Source organism: Trichosurus vulpecula, chromosome 8 (assembly GCF_011100635.1).
Source record: "Trichosurus vulpecula isolate mTriVul1 chromosome 8, mTriVul1.pri, whole genome shotgun sequence".
Lineage (NCBI taxonomy): Eukaryota > Metazoa > Chordata > Mammalia > Diprotodontia > Phalangeridae > Trichosurus > Trichosurus vulpecula.
The window spans coordinates 252,441,135-252,462,811 of NC_050580.1; the positions used below are offsets into that span (position 1 = coordinate 252,441,135).

At 40.9% G+C, this 21,677-nt stretch overlaps 1 protein-coding gene across 4 annotated transcripts in view; it reads right to left on the reverse strand.

The window, feature by feature from the left end:
- TTC7B (tetratricopeptide repeat domain 7B) overlaps nt 1-21,677 on the reverse strand; it is a 333,472-nt gene that overhangs the window by 292,382 nt on the left and 19,413 nt on the right. For 3 of the 4 annotated variants that reach the window (XM_036735890.1, XM_036735889.1, XM_036735888.1), the window contains exons 2-3: nt 13,683-13,837; nt 6,655-6,823 (exon numbers count right to left, since the gene is read on the reverse strand). In XM_036735890.1, the coding sequence (XP_036591785.1) occupies nt 6,655-6,823; nt 13,683-13,837 (324 nt within the window). Of the gene's footprint in view, nt 1-6,654; nt 6,824-13,682; nt 13,838-21,677 lie in introns of those variants that run through there. The other variant, XM_036735891.1, reaches the window with a different exon arrangement.

Sequence of the window (21,677 nt, forward strand, 5' to 3'; positions counted from 1 at the left end):
CCCAGCATTCTACACACAAGTGATGCTTAACAAATGTTGAATTAAACACTAACTGCACGGCCTACCTGCTGTACTCCAAATGAAAGGAACAGCCTCAAAACTAAGGTGAGGAAACCGGCACGCTGGAAAACACTCTGCTTAGAGCCATCAGAGAAACTGTGCCCAGGGGCAAAACCAAACACTAGGATTTTCACTCTGTGGCGTACACCTCTCAATGGTCCTCACAGCCACGCTCCCACAAGGACAACCTCTGATACGGAGCTTTTTTAAATGAAATTTCATGTCAACAAGTATACAAAACCCATTCCTGTCAATACAGAGGAGCCCGGCCTAATACCACAGAATTAATTTAAATATGTCCAAGGCTGCCTTGTCCTAACTTAGCATGAGCTTCAGTTTCCTCCTCTTTTATAAAATGGGTGGATGATAACAACATCTGTATGAGAGCTGCAGGGGAAAAACATCTGCTAAGCACATTCTGCCAGTCTTCTCTCTACACAGCAACTTAGCTGAGGCCTTTATGGGCTCGCACCTGGAGTGATGCAACAACCTCACCGCTGGTGCCCCACCCTTGAGTTCCTCCCCTCCACAAACTAAGCTGCACACAGCTGCAGAAATGAGGGCCCTAAAGCAAGGGTCTGACTACAACATTGCTCTACTGAATAAACTCCACTGACTCACTGCCGCCTCTGCGGGACTTGGTTTTTTAACGCCCTATCTACCCTATTATGAATTACTCCCCTTCACACACCCAGCAGTTCCTGATACAAAGCCCTGCATCTCTTGCACTGGCCACTCCCCATGCCTAGAATGCAGCCTTCTCCTAAATTCTGCTTCTTAGACTCTCTATTTCCTTCAAAGCTCAACCTAAGACCTACTATGCCTCCCTGTTCCTCACCACCTAAACTCACAATCTGCCTTCCAAGCTACCATTCTACTGAACAGACATTCTACTCTCAGACATCTGCAGTGATCTCAACTGTTAAACTGGGCTGCTTTTTCCTCAGTCCTCATCTTTGATTCTTCACCTTTTGACACAGATCCTCCTCCTGTAATCTTTCTCCTGTGACACTGTCTTTTTTAATTCTCCTTCTGACTGCTCTTCTCTCCTCCCCTCCTCCTACTCCTTTCCAGTTTGTTTGGATCACCGTCCACATTCACCACCCCACCACCCCTACCCCACCCCCAATCTTCAAAGCTGTTGTGCCCCTCATCTCTATGCATATTATTGAGATCACAGTGATCTTATCAGCACCCATGGGTCCAATTATCATTACTATGCAGATTATTACCCAATCTACATACACAGCTCTAACCTGGTTCCTAAATTTCAGTACCCTGTCTCCAACCATCTGCAAGACATCTTCGCCTGGATGTCTCTTCAAAATATCAAACACATCCAAAACTGAAAACCTCTTCATATCATCCCCAAACCATCCCTCCTCCAACCTTCCCTATCTTGGCTGAAGGCAATACCATACTCCCAATCAACTAGAAGCCATCTTCTAATAGCCACCACCACCACCACCTCCCAATAGCCAACTTTTGTAAATTCTACTTCCACAACATCTCACATCTATGCCATCTTTCCCTTTACACAGTCATCACCTTGGTTCAAGCCTCCTCCATCTCTTTATTGGTCTCTCTGCCTAGTCTAGGCACTCCTCTTTTCAATCCATCCTCCACTCAGCTGCCAAAATAAACTTCCTCCTACTGGTCTGACCACTTTCACTCCCGTGTTCAAAAGCCTTCAGTAACATTCTAGGATAAGAAATTTCTCAGAGTCTGGCTTTTAGGATCATCCAAAATAGGGCTCCAGCATACTTTTCTGGGATTTTTAAAAAAATATATTTACCTCCGCACCCGAATGTACTCTAAAATTTAGCCGAAATGAAATACTAGATTTTCACCAAACACTATCTCCTCTCCTTGACCCGTGCATTTGCACAAGCCAGCCCCCATGCCTGGTATGCACTCTGTCCTCATCCCTGCACACTCAGAATGCTTCTTTTCCTTCTTTGCATTCAGGTCCAATGGTCCATCTTCCCTAATGTCTTTCCTTACTCCAGCCTCATTTTCCAGGGCTCTCTCTCCTCCATGTTTTTCTCTTTTGGTACAGACCAGTGGAATTCACTTGTTTAGGGAACTCCCAAAGAGGAAATTCCTTCTAATGATGCAGATCCTGTCCCTGTTCTACACCTTGGGCCACTAAGAGGTTCAATGTCTAAGCCAGGCCTTCAATTATATTCATGTCTATAACGATGTATTCTGCTTACTATTCCATTTTGTTTGTCTTCCCCTGCACAGAGTGCATTGTTTCATCCATAAGAGGTGCTTAATAAACGTTGGAATTACTGAACTGAATACAGAGGAGAAGAAAGTACAGTACATGGCACTAACATAGATACACTGAAGAGTCTTACCGTAATTGATTCAAACACACCCTAGATACTTCTGGGACCCATCTGTGGTGGCCTCAAAGCACTTGGCCAATTAACTCACAATTGTTCTTCCACCAGAAAGCAGCATGTCTTTCCCAAACACACAAGAAAGCTTAGCAGATTAATCAGATGGTGAGGGGAGCTCCACCTTTAGTGGAGCCTACTTGATATATCACAAACACCAAAAAGCATTTATCAAATACTTTATTTTTCTTTCAGTGCTTTTTAGTCAGAGTTTAGCTTAAATTTGATCAGACACAATCGTGGGCTTTTGGGAGCTTACAATCTCAGCCAGACAGTACATATTAATTGTATAAACCAAACAGGTTTGCAATATACTTAGTATTATTCTATTGCTATTATATCTGTAACATTCAAATATTTAATTTAGCCAGTGGGAAAATACCACCCAGCCATTTTCTCCCTCCCTCTTGATGAGCCAGGACCTAGCACTGGGAGTTCACTCAGTGAATAAACCACACCGCTCTAATAAGGCTATTCTGCAAACAAAGCACAAACTGATCAATAAATTGGCAAAATCGGTATCTGAAAGATCCATTTGGGGGTCACCACACTCTCCAGGAAGCCCACAAGATCTCAGCTCCAAGGATCCTAGAAGCCTTTCAGGCAGAGGTCACCGGTCTGACCAATGCCTGGCCCTGAATCTCTATCGATCCAAAGCTCACCATGCATTAGGCAGACTAGAATCCAGGGGATCTACACACAGGAGTCAGAGCTGAGAGGGCAGACCCTGAGTTTGGATGTGAAAGCATCCTCCTTTCAATACCACCAAAGCTTTGCTCATGTACAGCATTCGTGATCCACAGCATTTTAACGATGTATCCTTGTTGTATTACTATGACCCATCCCAGTTGTGCTTATTGTTTTCCAATCACGCAAGCGGCATCAACACACGAACAGTACATACAAATGCTAAAATATATTTGTTATATAAAAACACATATCTATCTATCTATATATATCTATATATATCTATATATATCTATATATATGCTTACTTATATCTATAGCTCTATACAGTATCTATAATCTTTTAAGTCCCTAATAAATACTTCTTAGATTCAAAAGTGATTTCACTTGTTACTTTTGGTATTAGAAACATAAATAAGAGCTGACAAACCAAATCACAGTGCTGACGAAGATCATTATGACCTATCCCCAATTACTTAAGCTGGCTAGAGACCACTGAGGCCTCAGGTTTCTACAGCTGCTTCCTAAACCGACTCATAAAGTTTCATTATTTATACATGTACATATATATGCATACGTGTGTGTGTATGTATATGGGAGGGGGCCACGCATCCCTCATCTCCCACTTGGCATTGAAAAGCTATCCATAAAAGAACAAGCAATAGTGACCTTGGGCAAGTCACTTAACTCCAATTTGCCTTCCCTTCTCCCCTCCAAAAAAAAAAAAAAAAACAAGAATAAGCAACAGTAATACAACAAAGCTCTCACTCCCCTGTGTCATTGAAAAGCTTTAGAATTTTCACCAAGTATTAAAAGGCTATTACTCACATGGCATTGTAAAACAGGTCCTCTTGCCTCTATGCTGGTGTCTCCAGTAGTTCTCAGCTGAGAACCGCACAGAGTTACCCCCAACTCTAATTGCTTCTCCACTGGAGGCAGAGCCAGCTGTGGATCACAAGGCTTCGAGGCCTGCTTCCCTAGAACAGTGTGGAGCTAAATTCTTAAAGTCTTATTGGATGCTAAATCAATCCTTTCAAATGGTACACTTTACCGATCTTTTGACAGACATGGCTCTTGCCATGCTTATGGCATAAACCTTACTAGGATGATGCCAGTATGTCAGCAGAACAAATTCCTAGTGACAAGCCTCAGGCCAATGGCAGGGGCACAGAGTGGGTGGAACAGATGGGTGGGATTGCCATTAGCCAAAATGAATACCTGAATGTTACAAACATAGCATCAAGAGAATGGACGTGATGAACATTATGTAAGAAGTGTCCAGATGTAAAAGAAAAAGCACTGGACCGAAAGCCAGAAAACCCTGGGAACAAATCCTTACTTGCTCCCTGCGTGACCTAGAACAAGTCACTTCATCATCCTAGTTACCAATTTCCTCAATCTCTAAAATGATAGAATTGGCTTGGATGGTATCTTGAAGGTCCCTTGGAGTTCTAAATCCTGTAAGTTCATAAAACCTCTTGAGTTTATTTAACACATGACAAACTTTCAACTTTTTGGGCTAGATAATAGAAATATGGTTATCCTCATTTTAAAAATTAGGAAATCAATGCTCAGAGAGGTCAAAGTGACTTAAACTGCACCACGATAAAGCCTGGGAAGAGCAAAGCCATTCCACGTTCCTAATATACAGAAATATACAGAAAATGAGGTTTTTAGCCTGCAGATGACTTATATGAAGGGATGTCATGTGGAAGCAGTATTAGACTTGTTCTATTTGGTCTCAGAGGGTAGAACTAAAAGCAACAGATAGAAGTTTAAGAAAGACAAATTGAGATTCAATTTTAATAATATAAATCCTTCAAAAAAAAAACAAGAATAAAAATCCTAACAATTATAATTCTACAAAGGAACAGGCTCCCTTTGAAAGCTCATCCTCAAAAGGGAGAGATAGCATGGGGTAAATTATCTCACATAAAAGAGGCAAGAAAAAGCTGTTATAATGGAAGGGAAGAGGAGGTAGGTGAAAGGAAATGAATGAACCTCACTCTCATTGGATTTGGCTTAAAGAAGAATTAACATACACACTCAATTGGGTATCTTAGCCTACAGGAAAGCAGGGGGGAAGGGGATAAGAGAAGGGGGATGATAGAAGGGAGGGCAGATTGGGGCAGGAGGTAGTCAAAAGCAAACACTTATAAAAAGGGACAGGGTCAAGGGAGAAAACTGAATAAAAGGGCACAAGATAGGATGAAGGGAAATATAGTTAGCCTTTCACAACATGATTATTATGGAAATGTTTTACATAATGATACATGTATAATCTATATTGAATTGCTTGCCTTCTCAAGGAAGGTGGAAGGGAGAGAAGGGAAAGAATTTGGAACTCAAAATTCTAATAACAAATGTTAAAAATTGTTTTTACATGCAACTGGGAAATAAGATATACCGGCCATGGGGTATAGAAATCTATCTTGCCCTACATGAAAGTAAGGGGAAGGGGATTAAGGGGTGGGTGGGGAGTGGGGTGATAGAAGGGAGGGCAGAATGGGGAAAGGAGCAATCAGAATACATGCCATCCTAGGGTGGGGGGGGGAGGGTAGAGATGGGGAGAAATTTTGTAACTCAAAATCTTGTGGAAATGAACGTTGAAAACTAAAAATAAACTAATTAATCTTAAACCAAAAAAGCTCATCCTCTTTTATGGCCTTCAAACAAAGACTAGGTAATTATTTGTTGGTGATGTAGCAGAGAGAACTTCTGCCGAGGTCCAAACTGGACCACAAGTACATGGGCTCTGAAGCACCTCCCAGTCCTGAGGTCTTGTTATCCTCTGGATTGGCCAAGGTCACATAAGTAAGTGGTAGTTGGGCCTAGAACACAAGAACTCAGACTCTAAGGCCAAGGCTTCCTCCACTACACCACACAGCTTCTCTCATCTCATACCATGGCTAACTGGTCATTTCTCCCCCACTACACAGGAGGTGATGCGAGAGAGAGGCACCAATGCTTAGATTCACCCCCTCTCAGCTACTATGCTTGGCTCTCACAGCTCCATCTGTGGATAGTTATAGTTTTGTGTACCCACTGAATGGACACCTCCTATCAGTCATCTTTCAACATGACCTAAGCCACCCTACTCCTCTCCCTGGAACATCTTTCAACCTCCTCTTCATCTGTGAAAGTCCTACCTTCGCTCAAGTACCCACTCATCCACAAAGCCCTCCCTCAGAACCTTGGTCCATATAATACCCATATTAATTGTTTTGCAATGGGGACTGTTGTTCTTTCCAGCTCTAGAACTTCGACTCTTATGATGGTGAGTTCATTTCAGAACAATGAACTGAATGAACAACTAACCAATGTAACAAGTTTCCCCGAGGCACTGGAAGCACTGTGAAGAGAATTTGTGTCAGGGCCAGTATGAATCACCAGAGAAGAGCAGAAGTACCCCAGAAAAGGTCTCGAATGCTTTCCCAGCATTCCAAATATCACTCCTGAGAGAGAACTTTAAAAAGAGGAGAAATCAAAGGGTCTTTCTCACCTTTGGTAGAAAATGCTTCGGCAATCAATCGCAACCTGTAAGGTGGAACTCCCGTCAGCGTCAAGTCATCCAGGCCCACCCTATCATAAATGTTGAGCGCTTCTTTGTAATCCCCTTCCACGAAGTTCAACTTGGCCATGATCAAATTGGATTCTTGTAAGAATTCTGACTAGAAGGAAAAGGAGAGAAAATCCATTTTCCTGCAAGATTACACATATAGCTTCCTTCTGGCCCAACCATCCAAGGCAGCAGTGGCTGATATGCACCAGAGTTCACCCATGGGCACCACACAGTCTGGGTTGGGGGCAGAATGGATACTTCATTAATAAAAAAAAAACAAGGGACGCTCTCACATGGTAATCTATCCATCAACCGATCCATTCAGTCTCCCTTCCACCAGATGATGCTCACCAAGAAGGGGCAGCTACCAGTGAAAGAAGACTTAGAAACGGAAGAGACTTAAGGTCACATCTCCCAAAACCACAGACCAAGATGGTCACCAGGGAGGGAGAGGAAGAGCCAAGGTTCAAATCTAAGTCCTCTGCCCCTAATGCCTGCACTCTTTCCACCGGAGGCCTTCGGAACTCAGAGATGAGATGAGACAGGAGCCAATGCTTACACTCGGTAGGTTATTTTCAGTGAACTCTTCCAGTCCTTTCAGCCTCCATTCTGGACACTCAGGACCTGGGCTAAAGCCAAGAACAGCCTTACGTCCTGCCTTTGACCCTTCCTAACCAGCTCACCTCAGGCCTCTTCAATCTCTATGGGCTTCAGTTTCTCCATCTATAAAATGGGAAGGATACTACCTGTAAATAACTACCTGAAAGGACTGAGAATAAATTACGTATGTAAAGCATTTCACAAACCTTAAAGTGCTCTATGTACCAGCTTTTGTAATTAAGTGCTGTCCTCTCAGTACCTTAAAATACATGCTTCCTCCCCCACCCTCCAATCCATAATCCATCCCCCTCCCCCCACTCCCACCACGCCACATCCTAATCAATAGCTAAGGAAGAAAAGGAAGCAGCCCAGCTACTTCACAGCAGCAAACACTCCACGCCCATGCCCAGCCCTGCTTGGAACTGAAGCTAAGGTTTCTTTATTCATCTTGCATAACTCCATGTGGGCACAAAACCTGCACTATCGACCAAAATGAGCAACCAGTTATGAACAGCTACCGAGATAAGATAAGGAAGTGGCTGCTGAAACGGTCTCCAGGATTTTCTAAAGAGAAGTTACCTCAGTTTGCAGTTTCTTCAACAAGTTGAAGAAGGGACGTTCTCAAGGGAGGGGGAAGCAAACAAAGGTAACTAAAGGGAAGCAAAACATAGTGGGGAAAGCCATGGATTTAGAGTCAGAGAGAGTTGTTCAGATCCTGGCCTTGTGTGAGACCTTCAGCAAATTACTTACCTCCCTGGGCAAAGTCTCCTCACCTATAAAATGAGGAAGCTGGCTGGGAAGACGCGTATGAACTGATGCAGACTGGAGTGAGCAGAAGCAGCACAATTCATACTAGCGTAACAATATTGTAAAAAAAACTAATTCTGCAAGACTTAGTAACTCTGATCACCACGCTGATCAGCCATGGTTCCAGATGCCAGATAATGAAGAACGCTACCAACCTTCTGACACAGAAGACAGGAGAAATACATAAAATGAAACAGACATGTTTAGACACAGCAATCTGGAATCTGCTTGGCTTGATTTCGCACATTTGTTTTAATAGTGGGGGATGAGGAGGTGAGAGGGGAAAAAAATCCTTGATAACTGAAAAAAATTAATTTTTAAAAATGAGGTGGTTGGGCTAGATGACCTCTAAGGTCCTTTCTAAATGTAAATGTGATAATCCCAAAAAATATTACAAAGAGGAAAGAGGGAACAACAGTAACAAACAGTAGCCTCAGGCTGGGACAAGAAGGGATGCTTTCTAGGTGAGAGACCTGAATTACATTTGGAAATGACAGGTGAACTTACTGTTCTCATGCCTGCTAAATACTGTCACATCCATGATAGCAACCCTATGAGGCAGGCAGTATAACTGTTATCATCTCATTTTACAGACAAGGGAACTGAATCTCAGAGCTTAAATAACTTGCCCAGGGTCCGGACTCGGACAAGCTCCTGTCAAAGTTGGACTGTTCCTTCAGCACCTAGCGCAACGTTCTGCATAGAGTAGGCTTTTAATAAACCTTTATCAAATTACTGAACTGAATTTCAACATTTATTTAGCGCAGCGTTCTATGCTGGGCCAAGTGCTAGAGGTGAAATGGTTCCTACCCTCAAAGCATCTGTGATCTACAGAAAGGATGACCTACCCACCTCCTACCTTTCCAATCTTCTTCCACTTTACTACCCACCACGTACTCGTCCGTCGGGTGACACAGGCCTCCTATTTGCTCCCCAAGCAAGACGCTCCATCTCTAGGCATCTCTGGGCATTTTCTCTGGCCGGCTCCCATGCCTGGAAAGCTCCACTCCTGACATCCACCTGCAGCCTTCCTGGCTTCCTTTAAGTCCCAACTAAAATCTAATCTTTTACAGGAAGCCTTTCAATCCCTCTCAATTCTAGTGCCTTCCCTCTGATAATTATTTCCCATTTATTATATCCAGTTTGCTCTATATTTGTTTGCACGTTGTCTCCCCCATTAAATGATAAGCCCCTTGAGAGCAAGTACTGGTTTTTTACCTCTTTTTGTATCCCCAGCACTTAGTACAGTGCCTCGCACGTAGCAGGTGCTTAACAATGTTGATTGATTGAAAGGATACATATTACATATATACAGACAAACAGATAAAAGACCATTTGAGAAGGGAAAGGGCATTAACAAGGGGGAAGGCAAAAAAGGCTTCATGGAGGAGATAAGCCTTTGAACAAAGTCTTGAAGAAAGATAAAAGATTTGTTCAGTCACTGCAGTTATATCCAATTCTTCGTGACCACATTTGGGGTTTTCTTGGCAGAGATACTACAGTATTTTGCCATTTTCCTCTCCAGTTCATTTTACAAATGAGGAAAATGAGGCAGACAAAGGTTAAGTGGCTTGCCCAGGGTCACAAAAGTCTAAGTGTCTGAGGCTGGATTTGAACTCAGGTCTTTCTGACTCCAAGCTGGCACTCTACCCGCTAGGCCACCATGCTGCCCAGGAAGCACAGATAAAGTTGTACAAATGCACAGAAACAGGGGATGCGATGCAGAGCTCAGGGAACAGCCTGTCGTCCTGCTGCCTGAAGCAGACCCCTGGAGAAGTCTTCTGGGTCCAAACACAGCCCTTGTTCTGCTCTAGCACATGACGTCTACCCAACATCAGAATCTAGCAGTCATGAAAATAAGTAAGCTCTGATCCGCATGCCCAAAACTGAACAGAAAACAGAGGAGACCGAATGGAAACCAAGATGATAAAAACCATGGAGTGAAGAGTCAAAGCACGTTAAATGTGACAGCCTCTTAGGGGCTCTCTGGCCCAACCTTCTCATTTTACGGATGACGCGAATGCCTTCCAGAAAGGACCTTACCACCCACGGTCACCCTGCTTCCTAGTGACAAAGCCAGGAGCACAGCAGTGACTGGCCCAGAGCCTGTGGCACAGAAGATTCGTTTCAGGACAGCCCCGGGCTCCTGGGTCCCAACAGACTGCTCTTTCCACTATTCTAAGCTGCCAACAGAATAAAAATAGATGAAATCTGCTGTGCCTCTCTCTAGTCCTTTTTCATTCATTTTTTCACACCTCAGTGTGTGCAAGGGAGGAGCACTGTGGCACACTGGGTAAAGGACTTGTTGTCAAAGAAAACCTCAAATTCCCCATCAAACAAGTACCTGGCTATGTGACCCTGGGCAAGCTGCTTCATCTCTGACGTTAGCATAGTCTTGTTGATTGACTCCTTAAGGGTCACTTTCCTCATTTGCAAAGGAGAGGCTTGGACTAAAAGACCTTTGAGGTCTCTTCCATCTCCAAATCTATAGTCCTATCAGAACCTACCCAGTTTTGGGATGGCCTTTTGCTAATTATATCTTCCCTTCCTTTACCATTTCTAGTATTCCTCCAGCATTTCAAAGACAGCAAGAACAAGGCATCTGTGACCCCTAAGCAAAGTCTGAAAACTGAACCCTCTGTGGTGTGACCATTGTCCCAAAGCTTTTAGTCTTCAACTGTCACCTATATTCTTTGACGGACTACAAAATGAGTATCTGGGGGCCATGCAGAACATTAAAAACATGTTCTGGGTTTCAAAATAGGTCCTTCTGACTCCAAATCCAAAGTTTCCTCTACTGTACAACATTGCCTCTTACAGAGTCCAGAAAGTAAAAAGTGACTATAAATCAAGTGGAAACAATCACCACTGCTGAACGGAAAACATAAATGTCTGATATGAGGAAGAGTTAGAATGTGGCTGGAGGCATGTGGGAAAGCATAGCTAGATTTCTCTTCCTCTGTGTGCTTTGAATAAAGGAGAGAAACAGTACTGATGGGAAAAAAAGGTTAACAAGGAGAAGAGAATACAATTTTTAAGTTAAACTGGCAAGAATTTTTCCAATTTTCCAAGAATTTCCATCAATCAAAGATGGCTAAATAAATTATAGCATACAAATATAATGAAGTATTATTGTACCATGAGAAAGAAGGAATAGGAGAAATCCTGAGAAATATGGAAAGGTGTATAAACTGATATAAAGTGAAAAAAGAAGAACCAAGAGAATATACACAATGATTTTTTGCTGTTCAGACCTAGGATTTCGCTGGCTAAGGGAACTCCCAGTCTAGAAATTCCTTCCCCTAATGCAGATGAGCATCTGGTTTCTAACTTCTGGTCTTGGAGAGTTGACAATGGTGACAACAGAGTGGGCTAAACTCAGACTGAAGGCAACCATAACTGGTTCAAGAGAAGAGTCGATAAAACACACCTCCCCCATCTTGGTAGAAGAATAGCGGACAATGGGGACCTAATGTTGACTACCCTAACAGCCATCGGCAGTGGTCCCTACGTGAGCTGGTTTTGCTTAACTGCTTTTCTTTGTGACGATGTAGAGTGGGGGGAGGAAACCACTGGAAAACATCTATGGCATAAAAAACAAAAGGCATCAATAAAACCTTTAAAGAAACTTTCATTAAGTACTGTCATAGACAAGGTACTATACTCAGATCTGGAGATACAAAGACATAGAAACAAAGTAATTTCTGCCCTCAAGAAGCTTTCAATCTACTGAGGAAGTAGGGAGGGGGGATTGCTTCCCAGAAGCCTCTAGGAAAAAAAAACGATAAAATGATGTCCTATAAGGTAATGTGACTCGAGGTGTGTTTCCAAGGTTAAGAAGGTATTTATCCTAGGCCATCCATTCTGCCTCATCCTACCACACATTTTGAAGATGGTAGCCTGGGATCTGACAAGCCTATACCAGGTAATAGAGTGAAACTAAGGGACTATGATAGGATTATAATTATTATAATTATGCTATAAACAACAGAGTTCTCCAAGAATAGAAAGAAAAGGAATTAGCAAAATGATGAAGACTAAAGGAACCCAGTAGGAAGAATTAGAGCTTTGGAGACCATCTGGTCTAAATCTTCCAGTTATAGATGAGGAATTTAAGGCTACAGTGGTATAGTTACTTATTCAACGTCACCAAGCTAAGTCAGCAGCAGGCTTGAGCATGTTTCCAGCATTTAAAAAAGAGAAAAGGCAAAAAGAAAAGAGAAAAAGAAATTATCAGGGTTAAAAGACACAGTCTCAAAATTTCCAAGGGAAGAATGACTGTTAATGCTGAAGAAAACAAAAGCCCCAAACAAGGGATTAGATGTGATCACAAGTCGAATAGTGGTTCTAATGTAGGCGGGGTGGGGCAGGGGGGCATGTGAATAAGAAGAAGAGCTGACATTTCTATAACCACTAAGATTCTGAAGTGTACTTCACATATATTCCCTCATCTGAGCCTCACAACGACTCTGTAAGGCAGGTACTAGAAATATTCTCTGCACTTTGAAAACAAAGCTCAGTAAGGAGGCAGGATCCAAACCCAGGCCTGACTCCATTCTGTCCATTTTGCTGCCACTGGAGCAACAGATAAAATTTAACTTCAGAAGCAAAAGGGAAAAGGATCCAGGAAAGGAGGAATTCATTATGTGAAAAGAAAAAGGAAAAAATGTAGGGTTCCACTAGGAATAGGAACAGAGGCCACAAAGGGAAGCATCTTAAAAAAGAGGGAAGGAGGGAGGCAGAAACAAGAAAACAGGAAAAAGGAAGAAAATGGTAAGATCAGATTAGAGGGCCATCAGGTTCAACACGAACATGAATAGAAATTTCACCCTCTGACTGTCCTCTATTTGGAATACCAGACACCATTTAATAGTGTAAATACTCCCAAGTACCTTGGGTGCCAGATAAGTTTGTCACATTCATGACCTATTTATGCTCTAAGATAAGAAATTGTTCTGTAAGTGAAACTTATGATCAATCTCCACAAAATCTTAACTTGAACTCTGTGATATATTTTCAGTTTTATTTCAAGCAATCAGGAAAGAACAGCATAGCTTTTCCAGATAATATGGCTTCGAAGAATCTAATGTAAAGTGACTTAAAAAAAATTTACTCTTACACTACACTTCTACAACCTTGGGCAAGTCACTGCACCAACCTGGGCTTCAGTTTCCTCACCTGTAAAATGAGAGATGTGGTCTAGGGGTCATTTAAATTCTCATACAGTTTGAATGAGCTAGGAATCAACAATTTGAATCCAGTCTAAGGGACACTGCTCAGCCCACGCTGCCCACAGGGTGACCGGTAAGTTAGGAAGCTAACAGAGAAGAATCAGTGGCTCCAACAAGTCCAGGAAACAGAATCTTGCTTCTAGGGAAAAAGTCACATTAAATGGCTAGGCTACATAAAAACACATTTTAGATGTTTCCCCTTTCTCCTCCCACTTGTCTTGAAACCCTGGAATTAGAGGATTCTTAGCAATCCCAAACGCTGCAGAGCTCTGTCCCAGTGGTCTGTCACCTGCCATTTTTTTCTACCTTCTTCCAGAGTCCCCAAAATACCTTGAGGTTCCCTCGGTCTAGTGCAGCAGTCAGGTGTTTCCGAACCTCTGTCAGCTTTGGCCTGGGACCTCGAGGACTGGTCCCCTGTTTAAATGGGTTTTCTTTCAGGAACTGTTCTAGTTTGGATTCCCCAAGGAGCAGCTCAGCCATATCATCTATAAGAAACAAAAGGTTAACCAGGGTCAGAGAATTGGTTTCATCATGCACACTGGAAAACCGGAAGACTGATGAAAGAGATACCTAAAAGAAAAAAGTCACTCCACTCAGTACCACGTTATCCTCATGCTCCATGACTGATGGATGAAACCTCACAGGTGAGATCTCATAATGCGGACCTCCTGGTATTTTTGTCTGGGATAAGGCTGAAAAGGTAGCCACCGGATAAGGAATTTTGTTCTTTAGTAAAGATTATTATAGTAGCAGTCACAATAATTAGTTATTATGTTTATATTGTACAACATCATATAGGTACATAAATGGTAAGGAAAGGAAAAGTATGACAGGCAAGATGGCATAGAGGATGGAGAGGTGGCCTTAGACTCAGGACGACCTGCGCTGAAATACTGCCTTTGACACCCACTCCCTCCTCTTAGAACCCCAGGCAACTCTCTAACATAATCATTTATAGAAAAGGCACTAATGGTGAGAAGCCATGTGGTGGAGTGGAGAGAGAACTAGCCTTGGAGGCAAGAAGATGCAGGTTCAAGCTCTGACTCTGACCCACGTCTGTTCTGTCATAGACAATTCTCCAAGACTCTAAGTGAAAGTCCATTAGTGGAAGGAATTTCCACTACCCAACCCCTTCCTCCCAAAAAACAGCAGCTTACATTTATACAGTGTTGAGGGGTTGCTCACAACCACCCTGTGAGGGAAGTCATACAAGTGCTACCATCCCCATTTTACAGATCAGGAAACTGAGGTTCAGGGTGATTAAGTGGCTTGTGCATAGTCATAAAATTAGTAAGTGAAAAAGCTGATTCTTTTGCCTCCAAATCAACACTACTAGAACTTCAGTGTTCTCATCTGCAGACTGGTATGAAAGTGATAATACATCTGTACCTTAAAACAGTTCAGAGAAAAGTACTTTGTAAACCTTCAAGATAAGCTATTGTTCTTATCACTATCATCCCAGAGGTGGCCCTGGGTTCTCCAAAACTATGCTAATGGTCCTACCGAAAATGGCCCCGACAAGCTGGAAATGCTTCCAGGACAGGCCTAGTGACAGCAGGTAGTGTGTCTATTGCCTAAAAGCTATCCTGAGACATTTTCATTGCAAAAGAAATAAACACAATAACCAATGCTGATCCCAGAGAAAAGATAATGAAACCTATTTCTCTCCTCTCAACTGAGAAGTCGAGGCTTATGCGGATGGAATAAAGTATATGCTATGAATTTGTCATTCATATTTGCTCAACTGTTTTTTGACATCACAAAGGTAGGTTCAACAAAGTGGAGGGAGAAAATATTGTAAAAATTACTAGGATATAAAAAGCAAAAGGCTAATTTATTTAAAAAAAAAATTGGGGGGCTTCCATGTAAGAGAGCAACATTAAAAGTAGCAGTAGAGAAGTCTAGTTCTCCTTATAGAAACTCCAAAAGATGAAGATGGCCCCAGAAAGACCAATGATAAGTCAGAAAATACTCAGAAGTAAGATACTTCGTCCAATCCATAACTAAACAAAAAAAAATCCAGAGAGGACAAAGGCTGGTAGAAATTGATTCCGGGAAGCCAGTGCTAGCTCAAATAAATTCAGAAGCCTTTGAAGAAGGGAGGAGAGGATACAAAGTGAATTCTCACATATGGAACTGAAATCAGCCAGCACTCTGAAAGGGGGCCCCAGGCACAGCAAACCAATGTGAGCTTCAGTAAGAGGTCCCTGGCTTGTCAAAAAAATCAGCAAGGGAAGATCCAGTGTCCATGAGTCACTGAAAAGGAAGGCAGGGTGGCTCCCCAATTATCTCCACTATTTAGTGCCCTGGTGGTCAACGAAAGGAGACAGGACTCCAGACTCACTGCCTGGACACGAGTACCAAAAGGTTATGCAAGGGGCCTGAGACCAGAATGACCCCCAACAACCCACTGAGGCCTGTCAGGGCTAGCACTAAAAGAACAAGAGTAAATAGATCTTTCCTAAATGTGACAAATAGCTCTCTAAAATCAAGGGAGAGCATTCACCTATAATGGAGAACTACTAGTGGCTTTTCCAAATAAGATCAAGAGTATTTGATCTAGTTCTAGAAATACTAGCTATTGCAATAAAACAATTTTAAAAATCAAGGGAAGAGGCAAAGAAGAAACAGAATTATCATTCTGCAGATAATACAGGGGTCAACTTAGAGAACCTTAGAGATTCAACCAAAAATTAAAACAAGCAATTTCAGTAAAGAAGCAAGATATAAAACAAACACCAAAAAAACATGTCTTTTTTATCAAAAAGACCAAGCAAAGGGAATTTTTAAAAAAGAAAAATTCCATACAAAATGACTACAGTATGCATAAAATATTTGGGAATCTACGTACCAAGACACACGCATGAATTATAACAATATAACTACAAATAATTGAAGAAGAATAAATTGCTGACTGCTGGGCCATGCTAATACCATACAAAACAAATGCTATCCTAAATGAACTTGTAGCTTCAGCGCTAATCAAACTACTAAAAGATTACTTTATAAAACTAGGAAAACTAACAAAATTCATCTGGAGGAACAGGAAGTCAAGAATCTCAAAGGAAAACCTATTTGGAAAAAGGGAATAAGGCCTAGCAGTACCAGATACCAAACCATACTACGAAGCAGTAATTATCAAAAGAATTTGGTACTGGCCAAAAAAAATTTTAAGTTGATTATGGAACAGATGAGATAAACAAGATTGAGAAGCAAATAAACACGATAGCACAGAGTTTAATCAACTTAAGGATACTGAGTGCTACGTTAAAGACTCATTATTTGTCAAAAACTGCTGAGAAAGTTGGAAAATAATCTGTGAGAAATTAGGCTGAGAACAATTTCTCATACTATATTACCACAGTAAGCTCCAAAAGACCCAGATATAAAAGTTCACATCATAATTAAATTGGAGAAGGATAGGAGATATCTTCTACTGATACATAGGAGAAAGGGGGGCAGAGATTAACAAAGGAAATAAAATGGAAAATTTTGGTTACATAAAATTCTAAAGTTTTTTGCAAAAAAGTTAGAAGGGGAAAATATTAACTGTGAAAAAATATTTGCAGCAAATTTCTCTGACATCTAAAACAGACAGGGAATTGATACAAAAATGTTAAGAACAAAAGCAATGGCTAATAATAAACTGATGGTCCAAGGATGTGAACAGGTAGATCTCAAGAGAAGAAAACCAAGTTAACAACAACCAATGAAAAGACTCCAGCTCAGTAATACTAAGACAAATGCAAATTAAAACAATTCCAAGGTTGCACTTGACAACCATCGGATTGACAAAAATGACCAAAAAAAAAAAGGAAAATTAATTTGGCCAAGAGACTGTGAGGGGAATGGCACACTAACGCAATGCTGGTAGAGGTGGGAACCATTCTGGAAAGCAATATGGAACATGCCCAACATGTTTCTAAACTGTTTATAGCCTCTGACCACTACTAGCCACATGCCCCTGAAGGCACCGAAGTCAAAGAGAAAGGCTCCATAGGTGAAAAAATATTTATAGCAGCACTTTTTATTATAACAAAGAAATGGGGGGGAAAGAAGGTACCCATAAATTAGAGAATGGCTAAGTAAATTATATAAAGGTAATTTTTACATAAAGGTAATAAATAAATAATTACATATAATTATATACGTGACATATATAATTATATACAATAAATAAAAATTATATAAAGGTAATAAATAAATAATTATATATAATTATATATATAAGAAATAAAAATTATGTAAAGGTAAAAATAGTATTATTATGCTCTAAGAAATTACAAAAGACTCACATGAACTGACAGCACAGTGAACAGAAACAGGAGAACGATGCATATGATGACAACTCTGTGAATAAAATAAGTTTAAAAGACTCAAGAACTAATAAATGCAATGACTAATCATGTAATGCCTCACACATCTTGATGAAGAGGAGATGGACTGTAGGCACAGAGTAAGACAGACATTCCCAGACAGGACCAATACAACGCACAAAGAGGTGGCACAATGGATAGAGTTCAAATCCTGCCTCAGCTCTGTGAATCTGGACAGGTTATTTACCTGCTGTCTGCCTGCTTTCTCACCTGTAAAATAGGGAAAACAGCAGCACCTACCTCATAGGGTTGCTATAAGGATCAAAAGAAATACCACATACGAAGGGCTTTGCAAACCTTCAAGCACTAACTAAATGCTAGTTAATCCTTATCATCATCATTATTTTGCTTGACAACTTGTACGAGGAAGAGCTTTTACGGGGGTAGAGTGAGGAGCAGTGACAGTGATACAAAAAAGGGAAAAACACTTAATTAAGAGTTTTAAAAAACACAAGAGAAAATAAGTTTAGAAAGGGACACAAATAAGCAGGGCAATGTTGGTACTAGCATGCTAAATCAAATTACATGTTTAATTTATGCTATATGTTAAGTATATATTAATTTACCTAATTTGAGTATGTATTTAGTATGGATCAAATAAATATTAATATCTACATTATATAATATTTGTATACATTTAAAGCTGCATATAGCAATAGATTCGGTTTCATATGTAAACCTATTTTTCTGGCCTTATTTGAATATGGAAATATTCATATATACAGATTACTTTCTAGTTCATATGAAAAAAATTTAATGACTGACATGTATATAGTGTTTAAAGTCAGTTAAGCACTTTAAATATCTTATCTCATTTGAGCCTCACAATAACCCTTGAAATGGAAAATACAAGTATAATCCCGGTTTTATATACCAACAAAGAAACTGAGCCTCACAGAGGTTACAGCATTTGCCAGTGGTCACAACAAATGTGTCAGAGATCAGGTCGTCCTGACAGAGACCAACTCCCTATTCACTATGCTAGGGGAGGAAGGACTATGCCCCTTGCACATGGTAAGCAGATGGTTAATATATGTTTGCTGAACCGCAGTAAAAGTTACACTAATGGGTAAAAGTTTGATGCAGACCAGTGCTCATCCATAAATGGAACTTGAGGGTGAGTAAACCAAAAAGGGCTCCTGAAAAAAGGGGGAAACATCAACCAAACAGAGTCAAAGAACACAATGTGATATAATGAAGAAAAAACCACTGGATTAGAAATCAAAGGACCTGGGTGCAAATCTGAATTCACCTTAGCTCTTGTTTGATTTTAGACAAGCTATGTAACTATGTATCTGCTTCAGTTTCTTCAACTGGAAAATGAGGGTAATGGACCAGTCAGTAGTTCTCAGGTGTGGTCTGCAGACCCTATTTTTACAATGATACCAAGACATTATTTGCCTATTAAAACACTCCCTCTTCCAATGACATAATCTGTATGAGGCAGGCATATGCTTTAACCAAAACATTTCACAATAGACTGATTGCAGAAGTAAATAAGAGAATCTGATGGTTTTCTATTAAGCCAGACATGGCTTAATATGTAAAATATGTAAAAATATGTAAAATAATCCCACTCTTCTCACTAATTTTTTTTTGTTTTGGAAAATATAGTTAGTTTTCATTGAAAAAAAGTTATGTTAGCATGTAATGAGGTTTATTGTTATTTTTAAATTAACAAATATTTTTAAATTTTATCAGTTTTCATTTCTAATGCAACTAATACCGAGAGACATAATCCAAATAAACAAAAGGTCTTTGGGGTCATCACTAATTTAAGAATATAAAGGGGTCCTCAATAATTTTTTAACAAAAGAGGTACTTAAGACCAAAAAGTTCAAGAACCACTGTATTAGGAGATCTCTAAAAATCCCTTTCAGCCATAAATCCCAGGGTCCTGGAACTAAAGAGCCACTTTAGAAAAGGCAGAAAGGGAAAACAGCCTCAATTCTGCCCCGTATGGGTGGTCTCCTAAGAAGAAGTCACCCCCACCCCAGTCCAACCATCCAGGGCTAAGGAATATTCTTGTGAAAGGGAAATCCTGCCACTGAAAGAGCACAGTTGGTGAGGGGATTTGGGAAGTGGGTGGGGTCCTGCTTTGAACAAACATTCATAAGCAGTGAAAAGCAGGAAGGGTGGTCCACTCTGCATTCAATCTTTGTTCTTAAACCATCCTTTGAACCCACAGCCTAGTTCCAGGCGCTGTGCTTGCTGCCTGTGAAGGGATACAGTGTAAGACATAGTTCTCATTCCTAAACTTTTTACCTTCACAGAACTGCCACAGCTGATGGTCTGATAGGGCCTGAGAACCCAGCAGCACCGTTACACCGAGATAAGATAAGTGAAGTGGTAAAAACTTTCTTTTTATTGAAAAAATAATGGGATTTAGAGCTTGAAAAGATTCTAAACATCTAGTCCAAAAGTCTCATTTTACAGAGGAGGAAACTGAAGACCAAAGAAGTGCTGTGATTTGCCCAAAGTCATTCAGGAAATAAAAAGCAGAGCTGGAATCTGAACCCCTGTTCTCTGACTTCAATTGAACCTTCTCTCCACTAACCCAGGAAATGGAACTCTGGGAAAGGACACCAACCAGACCCAACGTTCACTGGGGTTACTCTCTCCCACCACTCTGTTACCAGCCTCTACAGGAGAAGAGCAATGAAAATACTGAGGTGGATCCCATTTCATATTTACCAGCCTTTCTCTAACTTTGTATGGCTACCCAATGCTCACCCTGCGGCTCCCCCACAGATAGAAATTGGGTTTTCCAACAGAAAAAAAGAAGGTGAAATAAAACAAACCTATCAAGAGAAACAAATGGTAACATTCCAAGTTCTGGAGCACAGAAATGTGCTCCATATCCTCAAAAAACCTCTACTCTGGAAGCCGACATCCTCCGGCTTTGCTGAAAGAGCACATGTGACTACTCAGAAAACACTGGCAGTTCTTCTCTTACCCCACACAGACCATCCATCTCCAGCCAGATTTCTCTTCCTTTTCAAAACTGGCTGGCTGATGAAAAAATTAAAACTATCTATAGTCACATGAAAAAATGCTCTAAATCACTAATTAAAGAAAGGCAAATTAAAACAATTCTGAGGGAGCACATCACACCCATCAGATCAGCTCATATGACAGAAAAGGAAAATGATAAATATTGGAGAAGATGTGGGAAAACTGGGACACTGCACTGTGGATGGAGTTGTGAACTGATCCAACCACTCTAGAGAGCAATTTGGAACTATGCCCAAAGGGCTATAAACATGTGCATACCCTTTGATCCGGCAGTACTAGGTCTGTATCCCAAAGAGATCATAAAAATGGGAAAAGGATCCACACGTACAAAAATATTTATAGCAGCTTTTATTTGTGGTGGCCAAGAACTGGAAATTGAGGGGATGCCCATCCATTGGGGAATGGCTGAACAAGTTGTGGTACATGAATGTAATGGAATACTACTGTGCCATAAGAAATAATGAGCAGGCAGACTTCAGAAAAACCTGGACAGACTTATATGACCTGATGCTGAGTGACGTGAGCAGAACCAGGAGAACATTGTACATAGTGACAGCAACATTGTGCAATGACTGACTTAGCTCTTCTCAGCACTACAATGATCCAAGACAATTCCAAAAGACTCAGGATGGAAAACGCTATCGACATCCAGAGAAAGGACCGTGGAGTCTGAACACAGATCGAAGCATGCAATTTTCCCTTTTTTGGTTGTTTTTCGTGGTTTTTCCCTTTTGTTCTGCTTCTTTCACAACATGACTAATGTTGAAATATTGTTTCCATGACGGCGCATGTATAATCGTTATCAGATTGCTTGCTGCCTTGGGGAGGGGGGATGGGAAGGAGGAAAGAAAAAAAATTATGAAACTCAAAATCTTATAAAAAATGAATGTTGAAAACAAAACAAAACTGGTTGGCTTTGGAGCCCCTCCCCCAA